Consider the following 16,624-nt stretch of genomic DNA (forward strand, 5'->3'; position numbering starts at 1 on the left):
AGCAAAGAACTACAGACCGATAGCACTAACATCCCATATCATAAAAATCTTTGAAAGGGTCCTAAGAAGCAAGATCACCACCCATCTAGAAACCCATCAGTTACAAAACCCAGGGCAACATGGGTTTAGAACAGGTCGCTCCTGTCTGTCTCAACTATTGGATCACTACGACAAGGTCCTAGATGCACTAGAAGACAAAAAGAATGCAGATGTAATATATACAGACTTTGCAAAAGCCTTCGACAAGTGTGACCATGGCGTAATAGCACACAAAATGCGTGCTAAAGGAATAACAGGAAAAGTCGGTCGATGGATCTATAATTTCCTCACTAACAGAACACAGAGAGTAGTCGTCAACAGAGTAAAGTCCGAGGCAGCTACGGTGAAAAGCTCTGTTCCACAAGGCACAGTACTCGCTCCCATCTTGTTCCTCATCCTCATATCCGACATAGACAAGGATGTCAGCCACAGCACCGTGTCTTCCTTTGCAGATGACACCCGAATCTGCATGACAGTGACCTCCATTGCAGACACTGCAAGGCTCCAGGCGGACATCAACCAAATCTTTCAGTGGGCTGCAGAAAACAATATGAAGTTCAACGATGAGAAATTTCAATTACTCAGATATGGTAAACACAGAGTACAAAACAAATTCTGGCCACAAAATTGAGCGAAACACCAACGTCAAAGACCTGGGAGTGATCATGTTGGAGGATCTCACCTTCAAGAACCATAACATTGTATCAATCGCATCTGCTAGAAAAATGACAGGATGGATAATGAGAACCTTGAAAACTAGGGAGGCCAAGCCCATGATGACACTCTCCAGGTCACTTGTTCTATCTAGGCTGGAATATTGCTGCACACTAACAGCACCTTTCAAGGCAGGTGAAATTGCTGACCTAGAAAATGTACAGAGAACCTTCACGGCACGCATAACGGAGATAAAACACCTCAATTACTGGGAGCGCTTGAGATTCCTAAACCTGTATTCGCTGGAACGCAGGCGGGAGAGATACATGATTATATACACCTGGAAAATCCTAGAGGGACTAGAACCGAACTTGCACACGAAAATCATTCACTACGAAAGCAAAAGACTTGGCAGACGATGCAACATCCCCCCAATGAAAAGCAGGGGTGTCACTAGCACGTTAAGAGACCATACAATAAGTGTCAGGGGCCCAAGACTGTTCAACTGCCTCCCAGCATACATAAGGGGAATTACCAACAGACCCCTGGCAGTCTTCAAGCTGGCACTGGACAAACACCTAAAGTCGGTTCCTGACCAGCCGGGCTGTGGCTCGTACGTTGGTTTGTGTGCAGCCAGCAGTAACAGCCTGGTTGATCAGGCTCTGATCCACCAGGAGGCCTGGTCACAGACCGGGCCGCGGGGGCGTTGACCCCCGGAACTCTCTCCAGGTAAACGGGGAATGTCATAGAGATGTTTGTGTCTGGTGTTATGCCTGTGGATCCTGTCACAACTATCAAGAAAGCGTTTTAGGTCAAGGTTAATATTGGAATTTAAGGTCCTGTAGATATAGATTGCACAGTAGTAAGTGTGGATGTTCTGAACAGGGAGTAAGTTTAGATCTATGAAGAGTGGGGGGTGTGTTGCCAGGGATGGGATTTAGTGATTATTTTTAGATGGGGTTGTAAGAGAAGTAAATGCGAGGGTCTTGGCAAGAGGCGTGGAGTTAAAAGATAAAGAATCACACACAAAGTGGGAGTTGTCACAGCTGCTCTTTGCTGATGACACTGTGCTCTTGGGAGATTCTGAAGAGAAGTTGCAGAGATTGGTGGATGAATTTGGTAGGGTGTGCAAAAGAAGAAAATTAAAGGTGAATACAGGAAAGAGTAAGGTTATGAGGATAACAAAAAGATTAGGTGATGAAAGATTGAATATCAGATTGGAGGGAGAGAGTATGGAGGAGGGGAACGTATTCAGATATTTGGGAGTGGACGTGTCAGCGGATGGGTCTATGAAAGATGAGGTGAATCATAGAATTGATGAGGGAAAAAGAGTGAGTGGTGCACTTAGGAGTCTGTGGAGACAAAGAACTTTGTCCTTGGAGGCAAAGAGGGGAATGTATGAGAGTATAGTTTTACCAACGCTCTTATATGGGTGTGAAGCGTGGGTGATGAATGTTGCAGCGAGGAGAAGGCTGGAGGCAGTGGAGATGTCATGTCTGAGGGCAATGTGTGGTGTGAATATAATGCAGAGAATTCGTAGTTTGGAAGTTAGGAGGAGGTGCGGGATTACCAAAACTGTTGTCCAGAGGGCTGAGGAAGGGTTGTTGAGGTGGTTCGGACATGTAGAGAGAATGGAGCGAAACAGAATGACTTCAAGAGTGTATCAGTCTGTAGTGGAAGGAAGGCGGGGTAGGGGTCGGCCTAGGAAGGGTTGGAGGGAGGGGGTAAAGGAGGTTTTGTGTGCGAGGGGCTTGGACTTCCAGCAGCCATGCGTGAGCGTGTTTGATAGGAGTGAATGGAGACAAATGGTTTTTAATACTTGATGTGCTGTTGGAGTGTGAGCAAAGTAACATTTATGAAGGGATTCAGGGAAACCGGCAGGCCGGACTTGAGTCCTGGAGATGGGAAGTACAGTGCCTGCACTCTGAAGGAGGGGTGTTAATGTTGCAGTTTAAAAACTGTAGTGTAAAGCACCCTTCTGGCAAGACAGTGATGGAGTGAATGATGGTGAAAGTTTTTCTTTTTCGGGCCACCCTGCCTTGGTGGGAATCGGCCGGTGTGATGATAAAAAAAAAAAAAAAAAAAAATTTTACTGCGGCTTTTTGTTGGATTATTATTGGCTTTAGGTGTGCTGCTGCAGTTGAACCCCAAGTGCAGATAGCATAGGTGAGGTATGGATATATAAGTGAATGGTATAGTGTGAGAAGGGCAGTTTGCGGCACGTAGTATCGTATCTTGAAGAGGATCCCCACCGTTTTGGATACTTTTATTTGTTATGTGTTGGATATGGGTGCTGAAATTTAGGTTGTTGTCGAGGTATAGGCCAAGGAATTTGCCCTCATTATGTCTGGCAATTAGAGTGTTGTTGATGTTAATGTTAAGTTGTGCAACACCTGCTCTGCTACCAAACATAATGTAGTAGGTTTTGCCAGTGTTAAGTGTAAGTTTATTGGCTGTCATCCAAGTTGATATTTTGAGCAGCTCCTCATCAACAATGGTGTTGAGGGTGGAAAGATTAGGGTGGGAGATGACACAAGTCGTGTCGTCAGCAAAGAGAATGGGTTTCAGGTGTTGGGATATGTTTGGAAGATCATTGATGTAAATGAGGAAGAGCAGGGGTCCAAGGACACTTCCCTGCGGAACTCCAGTATCAAGTGGCCGTATTGATGAGGCTGTGTCTTTAATGGTGACATACTGATACTTATTAGAAAGGTAGGATTTAAAATATGCAAGCACATGGCCTCTTATACTACAGTGGTCAAGTTTGTGGAGTAGGATACCGTGGTTTACTGTGTCAAACGCTTTTCTTAGGTCAATAAAAATTCCTAGCGGATATTCCTTATTTTCCAATGCTGTGTAAAGCAGGTCTAGCATTTTTATAATTGCATCATTAGTGCTTTTATTTTTCCTGAATCCAAATTGGCAGGGGTCGAGTATGTTTTGTGCAGTTATAAATGAATATAGTCTCCTGTGCACGAGTTTCTCGAAGATTTTGGATAGCAATGGTAAGTTTGATATTGGCCTATAGTTGTTTACGTCTGTAGGGTCACCACCTTTATGTATTGGTGAAACCCTTGCTGCCTTGAGTAGTGTCGGGGAAGTACTAGTTTCTAGTGACTTGTTAAAAAGTAATGTAATAGCATGCGAAAGGACACGGGCCGCTCGCTTGTACAATAATGGTGGGACATGAGACAGATTCCCAGAGTTATTTTTAAGTGAATTTATGATCGCGGTGACTTCTGTGGGCTCAGTTGGTACAAGATAGAAGGAATTTGGGAAATTCCCATCTAGGTAGTCCCCGGCACGGGCATTGGTATGTGGGATTTTACTGGCGAGATTAGATCCTGTTTGAGAAGTCGTTTATCTTGTTAGCTGTATCAGTGGGACGCAGTGGTGTTTCATGAGGTTTAGTTAGAACAATATTCTTGTTTTTTTTTTCAGTTTGTGGGTCACCAGAATCTGGGAAAGTGTTTTCCAGGTCTTTTTTATATCTCCTCTTGTGTCAGTGAATCTGCTGGAGTAGTACAGTTGTTTGGCTTTCTTTATTAATTTGGTGAGAACTGTTGAATATTGTTTAAGAATATCTTTGTGCATTAAGCCCTGTCTACATTGCTTTTCATATTGGTGTTTCTTATCAATGGATTTCAGAAAGCTGCTGGTTAGCCATGGGCAACCAAGCCGTTTATTCGTGATCTATTTCATTTTTATAGGACAATGTTTGTTGTATAGTCTAAGTATTTTGTTAGAAAAAATGTCTGTCCAATCGTCAATACCATTGGCATTGGAGAATTCTGTATGCCAGTCAACAGTCTCTAGGTCTGCTGTGAAATTCCTTACTGAGGCCTCATCATGGAGTCTAAATGAAACTTTGTTGTATTCGGTGGTGGCTTACTAATGTTTGTTAAGAGGAAGGTTGGGTAGTGGTCAGTAGTGCTGTCTGTGATTATCCCTGATTTAAGGGGGGGCTAGTATATTGGTCCATATGTGGTCTATTATGGTTGCACTTGTCTCAGTCAGCCTGGTTGGTTTAGTTATTGTTGGTATGAGAAGCGTGTTGTTCATATTGTTGATGAAATCAGTTACAGTGTGATCATCTGGTAGGCCAAGGCTGATATTGAAGTCTCCAGCTAAGAGAAGGTAGTGCTTATTCATTTGTCTGTTTGTTATTAGTGACTTTAGATTCTCACTGAAGTTTGGGATGTTCGTGTGGGGTATCCGGTATATGGCACCGATTGTTATAGGCGTCTTGAGGTTTTTTACAGTAAAATTAGCAAAAATGTATTCCTCATATTCATCACTAAAGCAATTAGTGCTAATACAAGATAGTTGGTTAGAGTAATAGACTGCAGTACCACCCCCAACTTGGTATGGTCTGCAGTTGTGGATTGCTGTGTATCCTGGTAGTGGGTAGATATCAATTGTGTCCTGCTTAAGCCAGGTCTCAGTAAGAATAATGCAGGAGAAGGGTGTCTTTAGTGATTCAACTCTATGGCTTATTTATCTATCACAACTGATCTAATCTGACACAATAAACAATATTAATAACATAGTAACACAATATATAATCTAGAATGAATAAAATGTCATTATGTATGTCACGAGTGGTGGTAGTGGTGGTGGTGGTGGTGTTGTTAGGTTATAAGGGCCACTGGCATCATAAGCCGTATGGTGGTGGTTGTGGTGGTGTTGTCAGTGACCGTTTTTCTATTGCTTAATTTACTTGCTACACTGTTAATGCTACACTTCATCGCTGGCTGGCGCTATAGCCTTTATCGACTGCTGCTGCTTTAGTATCGTAGAATCACTGAAGAGGGCACATTCATTCATTTTTTTTTTTTTTTTACACAGGGTTTGACAAGGTTAATAAGGATCCCTAGCTTTATTGACAGCTATTTACAGGTTAAGGATTCCTAACTTTATTGGCAAGCTAAGAGCTGTTACCTACATCAGCTCATTTGAAAGCATTTTTATTGTTATGAGACATACAAGTAGGGAACAGGATGAAGTTGGAGCCATCTGTGGGCCAGCATTTTCATTTGATCAACTGACTTTATCTCGTTGACATCATTGGGCTGTACGAATGTGTTCCATACTCGAGCCATCCTGGGTATGTATGATCTCAGATGGAGTGATGTTCTGGAGAAGGGTACAGCCAGAGTGAAGTTGCTGCTTTCTGCCCGTCTTGTGGCATAAAAGCTTGTTTCACGCTGTCCTCGAAGTGGATCCAAGTGTGGTATTTTGACAATATTGGCCTTGTACATAACAGTAAGGCCACCCACATCCCTCCTATGTTGAAGGCTCTGCTGAAATGACAGATCTATCCAGGATGGGTCCAGGCGAGAGATGAGACGTCTTGCTCTGTTCTCTACTCTGTCAAGCAGTCGCAGATGAGAGGGGGGGGGGGGGGCAGGCAAACCAAGAAAGTGGAGCATACTCAAGGTGTGAGCGTACTTGTGCCTCGTACAGGATCTTGCAACCCCTACTATCAAGCAGATGCGAGATACGGCGAAGTGCTGTAAGCTTCCTGGCTGCCTTGTTTGCAAGATTTACAACATGGTTCTTCATGGTTAGTTTGGAGTCAAATTTCACCCCAAGGATATCAACTTCTTCTCCAGGTGCCAACATCCTCCCATTCATCCTTACTACTGCACCAGCATTACCATCATGGTGCCTAGAGACGATCATCATTTGCGTTTTCTCAGGTGCAAATGTTACTTGCCATCTATTTCCCCAAGCTGATATAGCTCTCAGCTGGTGATTGATGTAGCTTAGAGCAGCTGGCATTTCTTCTCTTGGATAAGTGAGTGTCAGTGTACAGTCGTCTGCATATGCATGTGATTCTGGGATGAGATGAAGAAGGTCGTTGAAGTAGACATTCCATAACAATGGACCCAGCACGCTTCCTTGTGGAACACTTGCCCCAATAGGATGCCTTGCTGATTCCGTTCCATTGAGGACTACACTTAGAGATCTCCTCTACTGAGGAGACATAGCGTAGAGCCTGCAATTCCCAGTGCTTGAAGTTTTGCTAAGAGGCCCTGGTGCCACACCCGGTCGAAAGCGCCAGCAATGTCCAGTGCTACCACACAGCTGACTTTGGATTCATCCAGTGACTGGTGCCACTTAGTGGAGAGGTTTAACAACAGATCAGCAGCAGAGTAACCTTTCCTGAAGCCATACTGACGATCACAACGTAGTGAGTGGTAGTCAAAAAACTCTGTCATTTGTCTTGAGATTATTGTCTCAAGGATCTTACCAGTGATTGACAGGAGTGACACTGGTCTGTAGTTGCTTTCTGCTCTGCTCTTCTTTTTGTGAATAGGGACTACATTTGCCTCTTTCCATAGAGAGGGCCATTTACACTGTACTAGGCAGTGCTGAAAGATGCGAGTTAGAGGTGCTGCTAGCTGGTCTGCACATCTTCTCAACAATCTTGGGCTCAACTTGTCTGGGCCCACAGCCTTTTCTTGGTCAAGCGATTTAAATAGGAAATGCACCTCCTCCTGCCTTACTGTCACCACTGACAGTTTTGACACAGTTCTTGCAGCTAGCCAAGGAGGGTCCCTTGCTGGATCAGGAACTTGCATTTTGGTAGCAAAGTGTTCAGCAAAGAGGTCCGCCTTCTCTTGACTACTAGTAGAGGTGGTCCCATCCTGTCGATTTAGAGGTGGAATAAGTTCATCAGGCAGATAACCTTGTCTGTCCTTGACCAGGGACCACCAGGTTTTGGAGCCTACCCTACCTGATGCTAACTTTCTTTTAGTGTCCACCTCCCATTTAGCAATGGCCCACTTTTGAACATCACCCATATGCCTACAGGCTTGCATGTGCAAGTTCCTGTTATAGGTGGTAGGATGTCTCTTATACCTTCGCCATGCTTTGTACTTAGCAGTAGCAGCCTCTCTACAACGAAAGCCAAACCAAGGCTGATCTGTAGGCTTCGTCACATATTGCTGGTGAGGAATGTGTTCTTGTTGTAGATTAAGGATGTGTCCAGTGAAGGCTTTCACTTGGTTGTCAACATCCCCTAGGAGAAGAGCATTGCAGTCGGTGGTGGTGAGCTCAGAGCAAAGGGCTGGCCAATTACCTCTTTCCCATAGCCAGGTTGTGCGTGTGGATTCCTCACCTCGTTCTGTTGGGATCTTAAGTGTGGTAAAAACAGCCTTGTGGTCAGACGATCCAATGTAGCCGAGGGGTTGACAAGTGACTATGCCTTCTGCCAGATCACTCACTACTGGGTCAAGGGAGGAGCCAGAGATATGAGTAGGGAAATCAACAAAGTTTCTCATGTCAAACACTGCAAGAAGGTCATCAAAGTCCCTCTGTATAAGGTGCTGGTTGAGGTCACCAACAATTATAATATGTTGACAATTGTGTTGTAGCAGAAGGGAGTCAATATTTTCCATTAGGAAGTTGATAGGGTCTGCATGTTGCCACTGAGGTCTGTACATTGCACATGCTAGTACAGAGGTACTAGTGTTTATACAGAGCTTGAAGAACATCACTTCAATATGTGTAGGGGTGGCAACATCAATGTGCTGGGTATGAACACTTTTAGAGAAGCACACAGCAACACGTCCTCCTTGCCCTTGCCTGTCTCTTCTCATCCATGAGGTGTAGCCAGCAATTCTTACAAAATTTTCTAGAGTCCTGTCATCCAAAAATGTTTCAACAACAGCTAACATGTCGGGACGTCGAGTGTTCACAAAACTGTGTGAGCTCTCCAACATTAGTAATGAAACCTCTAATGTTGGCCGACACGATGCTGATAGACTGGTTCCTCATGATGAAGTGGTCAGCTTGAGGTAGTGGGTGTGTAGGGAATGTAAGGTGCCTGCCCTTGAGAGAGGTAGGGTACTGAGGCAGCTGCAGGGATGTAGGTCTGAGGTCTTGTATAAGGCACAATCCCACCTGCTGGGGTGGGATAGGAGTAGCTAAGTGGGTGACGTGTGAGAGTGTTCACCAATTCAGAGATCCTGCTTGTTTGTTCTGAGAACAGGTCTCTAAACAGGTGGCCCTGTCTGTCAAGTTCCTTTTTCTTCCGACACTGGTCCTCCTGATGTCCTTTCTTGTAGCAGTAATTACACCTGGTATCTCGCAGGCAGTTGTTGGCAGTGCCGCGCCCCGCCCCCCCTCTTTCTCTCTCTCTCTCTCGCTCTCTTCCACTTCCGTACTTTGCTACAGTTTCTTTCTTCAATTCTATCGTGTTTCTCACTTTCTTTACCAAAGGGCTAGCACTAGAAAGTTTCTTTGGGCCCATGGTTAATTATGTAGCAATTGCACTCAATCAACAAGCACAAAAAACAATGGATTATTGTGAAATGTTTGGATGAAAGCACAGGGTAATGTTCACTCAAGGAGAAAAAGCCAGACTGACCCGCAACGCATACATGGGATGCTTTGTGTGGGTGTGGGCAAGCAGACAGGTCTGGTACGACGGCCGAAACTCAAGGTACTGTTTGTAACTCAAGACAAAATTTAGCCAAAAAAAGTGACCAAAACTCAAAACAGCTGAAACTTGGGGCGGCCGAAACTTGAGGCTCCACTGTATTATATAGTATGGATCCTGCATAGTAGCCATCGATGCCAATGCCACTGCCACCCACCTCTTGATATATTTGCATTTTCTTTAACCCTTTTGGGGTTTATGCCATAACATCACAGCTTTGAGCTCAGGATCTGTGCCGCAACATTACGAGCAAATTCTAGCAATTTCAAATTTAGTGCAAGAGGGTTGATAAGCATACATATGAGAGAATGGGTCTATGTGGTGAGTGTGCACCATAAAAAAATCCTGCTTCATGCAGTGCATAATGGGGAAAAAACTGACCATGTGTATGATTTAACCCTTTCAGGGTCCGTCCCGTAGATCTACGGCTTTTCGGCGAGTGTCCAAACCGTAGATCTACGCCAAAATTCTAGCGCCGTCAAATTTAGCGCGAAAGCGCTCATAGGCCTACATGTGAGAGAATGGGTCTGCGCCGTGGGTGTGCGCCATAAACAAAAAATCTAGGCGCCTGCATAGCATTGTGGGATATCCGGCTCAGTCACCCTTGTTCACCATGCCTCGTCGCAAGTCAGCTCTCACTCCCCGGAAAATTGGGACTCTCCTCTTCCTGTCTGATAGTTCTGACACTGATGGAAGTGCAAATGAAGACGAATTCTACGCCTTTGATAAGTTAGTGACCGAAAATAATGACCAGGATATCGATAATAGTGCAGAAAACCCCGACGATCCTCGACCTTCTACCTCTGGTGTGGGCACTCGTGACTCACGGTCGGGTGTTCCTAAACGTAAGAGAAAACTAATATTTTCGCGTGGCCAGGCCTCTGACTTCAGTAATGACGATGATTCTGACGTGGATTGTGATTTTATTGCGCTCGACGATCATTCGAGTAGTGATAGTGAGGAATCATATTCACCAGTGAAGCGTCGGCATGTTCGCCGCCGCATGTGCTCAGGTAGTGTACCCTATGCTGTGCCCAGGGGACGGAGTACATCCCGGAGTACATCCCGTGGCCCTACACCCGTTTTAGGTAGTGATAGTGAGGATGATGTGGCTACACTTGGCATGGATGGGCCACAGGCATCAGTGGATGGTGTTAGTGGTGCTGGTGGTGGTAGTGGCACCGCCATGCGTGACTCACCGTGCCACGCGGGAACCCACGCTGCTGACTCGTCAGTTCAAGGACAAAGCGGAGCGTCAGCCACCAGCCCGCCACAACCACAACCACCCATACAACCAGCCTATGATGTCCAGTATCCACCACAAAACCGTATGTGGGATTGGCAGCAAAATCCCAATTTTGTTCCCAAGCCTCACCACTTTGATGACTCTCAAAGTGGAATTCTACCTACCTGTCCCCTTGGAACCACGGCCAATGAACTGGAATTCTTTGAATTATTCTTTGACCAGCCATTGATGGAAATTATTGCCAGGGAAAGTAATAAGTATTTTCAGTACACCATGGCAAATACGATCTTATCACCACAGTCAAGACTACACAGGTGGAAAGAGACAACTGTTGCAGAAATGTATTTGCAACAATAATGCTTATGCCTCACGTCTATAAGCATAATATAAAAGCATACTGGTCCACAGATCGGCTAATTTCTACCCCATCCTTCAGTGAAATAATACCAGTGAACAGGTTTATCTTACTGTTACGTATGTTGCACTTCTCTGACAAAACCAGGCCTGACAGAAGTGACAGGTTATACAAGATTAGAAATGTTTTCATGTATCTCAAACAAAAGTTCAGGATATACTTTTATCCATTCAAGAATCTTGTAATTGACGAGTCTTTGATTTTGTTCAAAGGTAGACTGCCATTCAAGCAGTATATACCGAGCAAGAGGAACCGCTTTGGTATAAAATTGTTTGTACTCTGTGATTGTGACAGTGGCCTGGTGTTGGATATTGTTGTATACACGGGTAGTAAAACATTGAAAGATACCAAGATGTTATTGGGTATCTCAGGTGACGTAGTGAGAAACATGATGGCACCTTATCTTGGTAAGGGGCATACATTATATACCGATAACTGGTACACAAGCCCATTACTCAGTGATTTCATGCGAGTGAACAAGACAGATGTGTGTGGCACAGTGCGTTCTAATCGTAAACATATGCCCAGGCTCAACGCAGGTGTTCGTGGTGATGACGTGCAGGTGTTTACTGCCAATGACATCATGGCATTACGGTGGCATGACAAACGAGATGTCACATTGTTGACAACCATTCACCGTAATGAAATGCAAGACAGTGGCAAAGTTGATCGAGTGACTAATGAACGTATTCGAAAACCAGTGTCAGTGATTGATTATACACAAAACATGTGCTTGGTTGACAAGTGTGACATGCAGATTGGTTTTGTTGACTGTGTTCGTAAGAGTTACAAGTGGTACATGAAACTTTTCTTCCATCTCATGGACATTTCAATGCTGAATGCATATAATATGTACCAAATAAAGACTGGTAACAGACCACCGTATGGTGAATTTTGTTTGTCTGTTGTCAGACAACTCATAATGAAGTAACAGGTAACAACATCTGCAATACAACATGGTCCTCGAATTCATCACGATATACCCAAGCGTTTGAGGAGAGAAGGTGATCATTTCATAATACAGCTTCCTTCAACTCAAAAGAAATTTGCTCAGAAGAGATGCATTGTCTGTGCACAAACAAAACGACGGCAACAAAGACGCAAAGACACTCGGTTTATGCGTGAGGAATGTAAGGTGCCTCTGTGCATGGTGCCTTGTTTCAAGGAGTTCCACAAGCTCCAGCAGTTCTAAAACCATGTCCAGTGATTGTAAATATGTAAATATATGATAGAACATTAGTATTATACAATATTTGTGCATGTTTATTGTAATAAACAACAGTGGTAAACAATAATATGATAATAACTTTAGTGCGGTTATTGTGTTCAATACAGTGAGTTTATATCAATTATATACAGTATTGGTCTCTCAGGCCCCAAATGTTAGTAGGAATAGAAAAAAATTGGAAAAGAAAAGAAAAAACAACTAAAACAACAAAATAATATAATACGCGTATGTGGAATTCGTCGATGTTGCCACCACCACATCATTTTCTATAAACTTCTTGGCACTGTATCTCGGTAAGTACTGATCAGATTCTAATTTTTTTTGTTTTATTACCTTCACAAAAATATGCTCTTTAATTCTGTAAGAAAAAATAATTTTTTTTTTTTTCAAAATTTCTTGGACACTGGTGCGTGACTTCAGATTTTGGCCTTGGACCCTGAAAGGGTTAAAATAGTGATTTTTCAGTGTATTTTTGGATGCTTTTTCTGGTGTTATTCTCAGTTTCTTGGTATTATTTGATAGAATGGAAGATATATTACAGATATAAGATGATTCTGATTGGCTTCAGGGCTGGAAGTAGGTTGTAACTGAGCTCAAAGTAGAAGAAATATTCACGTTTTGTCAATATTCCAGGGGACACTTAATTTATCACTCGTCTAATGTGTGTCCAACTGACCATCCAATGTGTGTTCATGAATGTGCTGACATTATTTATACAATTATTATACTAATGCAGTAATAGTAAGTCTTCTATTTTCTGTGTGAATAAAAATTCAAACAGAAAGCAACTGTAATATAGGAGAGGCCTTTGGACATAACTAGTGAACAGAGGAAATGTTTTAGTGCCAGGAATGTCTACATTGTTTATTAATGACCCTATTTTTAAATTGGCATTTTTTAATGTGAAACTGGCAAAATTACCAAATTCTGATCACTTTATTGGGTAGATGAAATAGTTAAATGGACAGTTTCTTATGATCAACTGATAGAACAGAAAGCATACTAGTGAAATAGCTAAGCGTTTGGTCATCTGGAACAATGGAACTGGCCTAAAATTGGACTCAAAATGGGTGAAATCACCAGTGTGTAAACTGGGCCAAGACTGCTACTTTATGTCAGCATAATTCTGTAAATTTGCCATTTTTTTTTTTTTCAACAAGTCGGCCGTCTCCCACCGAGGCAGGGTGACCCAAAAAGAAAGGAAATCTCCAAAAAGAAAATACTTTCATCATCATTCAACACTTTCACCTCACTCACACATAATCACTGTTTTTGCAGAGGTGCTCAGAACACAACAGTTTAGAAGCATATACGTATAAAGATACACAACATATCCCTCCAAACTGCAATAAATTTGCCATTAAATTTTATATTTTTGGTGTCACTACCTTCGGGAAAAGATTCTCTACCATTTCACAAGAAAGTATAATGGAGGGGAGGGGGAGGTTAGTTTCAGATCAGGGGTCTGGATCCCTCAAAAATTTAATGCCTTCAAAACATAAAATCAATTCTAAATATCACCAGAGGTATCACTGTCACTGCTGTCTGGGATTCTATTATACAAAAATAATAAGACGTGTTTTGTTTCTGTACGGTATCTTCTCTTGCCATGATGCCCACGATGTCACTGAAACAACCTCCTTGTTAGGCATTCATAAATTTAGCACATGAGATATAGGCTGCTCCCCCAATATTAAATTAAGTCACAACTCGCATTAGGGATAAATTAATTTGTGTCGAGTTGTCAACAGTTACCCAAAGAGCTGTAAAAATACATGATAAACAGTATACATGTATTAATATGAAAGCTCACCTCTCATAATGAAGGAAGGTCATCTGAACTGTGATGTCAGCACACTTTTGGCAAGACAGTGATTAAACAAGTGATGACAAATGAGTAACTTTTTTTTTTTTTATCTTGCCTCAGTTGGGGACAGCTGATATGTTGAATTAAAAATGACTTTCCTCATATTGTGCCTCTTTTACTGCTTATTATTTACTAGGAATAAGTTTTGAATATCTCCATGGGGAAGCGGGACAGAGACTTTCTCCGTAAGCCATGGTTCCAAAAAGCTACATGTAAAATATTTACATCTTCTCAAACTTTATGCAGAAACAAAAAAGACATGAGTTGTGGACAAGTAGAACAACCTACCGGGTATCGTCATAGAAGCAAAGACTTTTTTTTTTCCAACAAGTCGGCCGTCTCCCACCGAGGCAGGGTGACCCAAAAAGAGAAAGAAAATCCCCAAAAAGAAAATACTTTCATCATCATTCAACACTTTCACCACACTCACACATTATCACTGTTTTTGCAGAGGTGCTCAGAATACAACAGTTCAGAAGCATACACATATAAAGATACACAACATATCCCTCCAAACTGCCAATATCCCAAACCCCTCCTTTAAAGTACTTCCCATTTCCAGGACTCAAGTCCGACTATATGAAAATAACCAGTTTCCCTGAATCCCTTCACTAAATATTATCATGCTCACACTCCAACAGATCATCAGGTCCCAAGTACCATTCGTCTCCATTCACTCCTATCTAACATGCTCACGCACGCTTGCTGGAAGTCCAAGCCCCTTGCCCACAAAACCCTTTCGAGGACGACCCCTACCCCGCCTTCCTTCCCCTATAGATTTATATGCTTTCCATGTCATTCTACTTTGATCCATTCTCTCTAAATGACCAAACCACCTCAACAACCCCTCTTCTGCCCTCTGACTAATACTTTTATTAACTCCACACCTTTTCCTAATTTCCACACTCCGAATTTTCTGCATAATATTTACACCACACATTGCCTTTAAACAGGACATCTCCACTGCCTCCAACCGTCTCCTCGCTGCTGCATTTACCACCCAAGCTTCACACCCATATAAGAGTGTTAGTACTACTATACTTTCATACATTCCCTTCTTTGCTTCTATAGATAACATTTTTTGCCTCCACATATACCTCAATGCACCACTCACCTTTTTTCCTTCATCAATTCTATGATTAACCTCATCCTTCATAAATCCATCCACTGACACGTCAACTCCCAAATATCTGAAAACATTCACTTCTTCCATACTCCTCCTCCCCAATTTGATATCCAATTTTTCTTTTTCTAAATCATTTGATACTCTTATTACCTTACTCTTTTCTATGTTCACTTTCAACTTTCTACCTTTACACACACTCCCAAATTCGTCCACTAACCTCTGCAATTTCTCTTTAGAATCTCCCATAAGCACAGTATAAATACATGAGTGGGTGTGGGTGGGTTTGAGTTGGACCTGACTAGCTTGTGCTACTAGGTCAGATGCCGTGCTCCTTCCTTAAGTGGACGTGACTGACCTGAGTAGCTCAAGGCATTGGCTTAAGCCGGTGGAAAAACTGGACCTGCCTCGCATGGGCCAGTGGGCCTACTGCAGTGTTCCTTCTTTCTTCTTTTCTTTCAACAAACCGGCCGTATCCCACCAAGGCAGGGTGGCCCAAAAAGAAAAACAAAAGTATCTCTTTTTAAATTTAGTAATTTATACAGAAGGGGTTACTAGCCCCTTGCTCCTGGCATTTTAGTCACCTCTTATAACATGCATGGTTTATGGAGGAAGAATTCTGCTCCACTTCCCCATGGAGATGAAAGGAAATAAACAAGAACAAGAACTAGAAAGAAAATAGCAGAAAACCCAGAGAGGTGTGTGTAGTATATATATGCTTGTACATGTATGTGTAGTGTGACCCAAGTTTAAGTAGAAGTAGCAAGATGTACCTGAAATCTTGCATGTTTATGAGACAGAAAAAAGGACACCAGCAATCCTACCATTATGTAAAACAATTACAGGCTTTCGTTTTACACTTGCTTGGCAGGACGGTAGTACCTCCCTGGGCGGTTGCTGTCTACCAACCTACTACCTAGGTCCTTCTTTCTTATCTTCTTAAAAAATAATGCAAATGAAGAGAGAAATGATGTGCCTTACCTGCTTAACCCATTAACAGTTTAAAAAAAAGGTACATACATACTGTATATCTAACTAACCTCTGTCTGGTCATCGATGTGAACCTTTGAGTGATATTTCAGTTGAGTATCTCGGGCAAATCTGGCAGGACAATTTTCACACTGGTAGATTTTGTTCAACTTTCTGGGTGTGAAGGTTAGACGACGCTTTCTTCTCTTTCTTCCTTTGGTCTTTCTTCCCTTCTCCTGTTTTATTGGAATTTCATCATCGTCATCTTCATCGTCATCCACAAGCGTATTATCTGCATCAGCTTCAAGGCCCTCTTCTTCAACCTGTAACAAATATCAAAAGAGCTGTTGTAATAATAAAATTAATAAATAATATTAACCAGATTAAAAGAGCCACTTGAGTATGCATCCCAACCTACCATTTCTTATGTTTATGTACACCTACCATCCAACTTACGACCTGCTTGACTTACGACCACTCGACTTACGACCGTGTTTTTTATGCCAAATTTCTGGGAAATAAACAACTATTTGTGTTGTACACAGTGTTCATCCTAAACCTAACAGTATAAAATACAGTACTAACAGCATAAAAAGTAAAGTAAAACATGAAATACCAAAATTAAACAATAAAA

At 42.5% G+C, this 16,624-nt stretch overlaps 1 protein-coding gene across 2 annotated transcripts in view; it reads right to left on the reverse strand.

The window, feature by feature from the left end:
• The window catches only part of LOC128692648 (zinc finger protein 271), a 63,886-nt gene that overhangs the window by 23,043 nt on the left and 24,219 nt on the right, over positions 1-16,624 (reverse strand). For both annotated transcript variants that reach the window (XM_053781899.2, XM_053781908.2), the window contains exon 5: positions 16,062-16,313. In XM_053781899.2, the coding sequence (XP_053637874.1) occupies positions 16,062-16,313 (252 nt within the window). The remainder of the gene's footprint in view (positions 1-16,061; positions 16,314-16,624) is intronic.

The sequence above is a fragment of the Cherax quadricarinatus genome, chromosome 6 (assembly GCF_038502225.1).
Source record: "Cherax quadricarinatus isolate ZL_2023a chromosome 6, ASM3850222v1, whole genome shotgun sequence".
NCBI lineage: Eukaryota > Metazoa > Arthropoda > Malacostraca > Decapoda > Parastacidae > Cherax > Cherax quadricarinatus.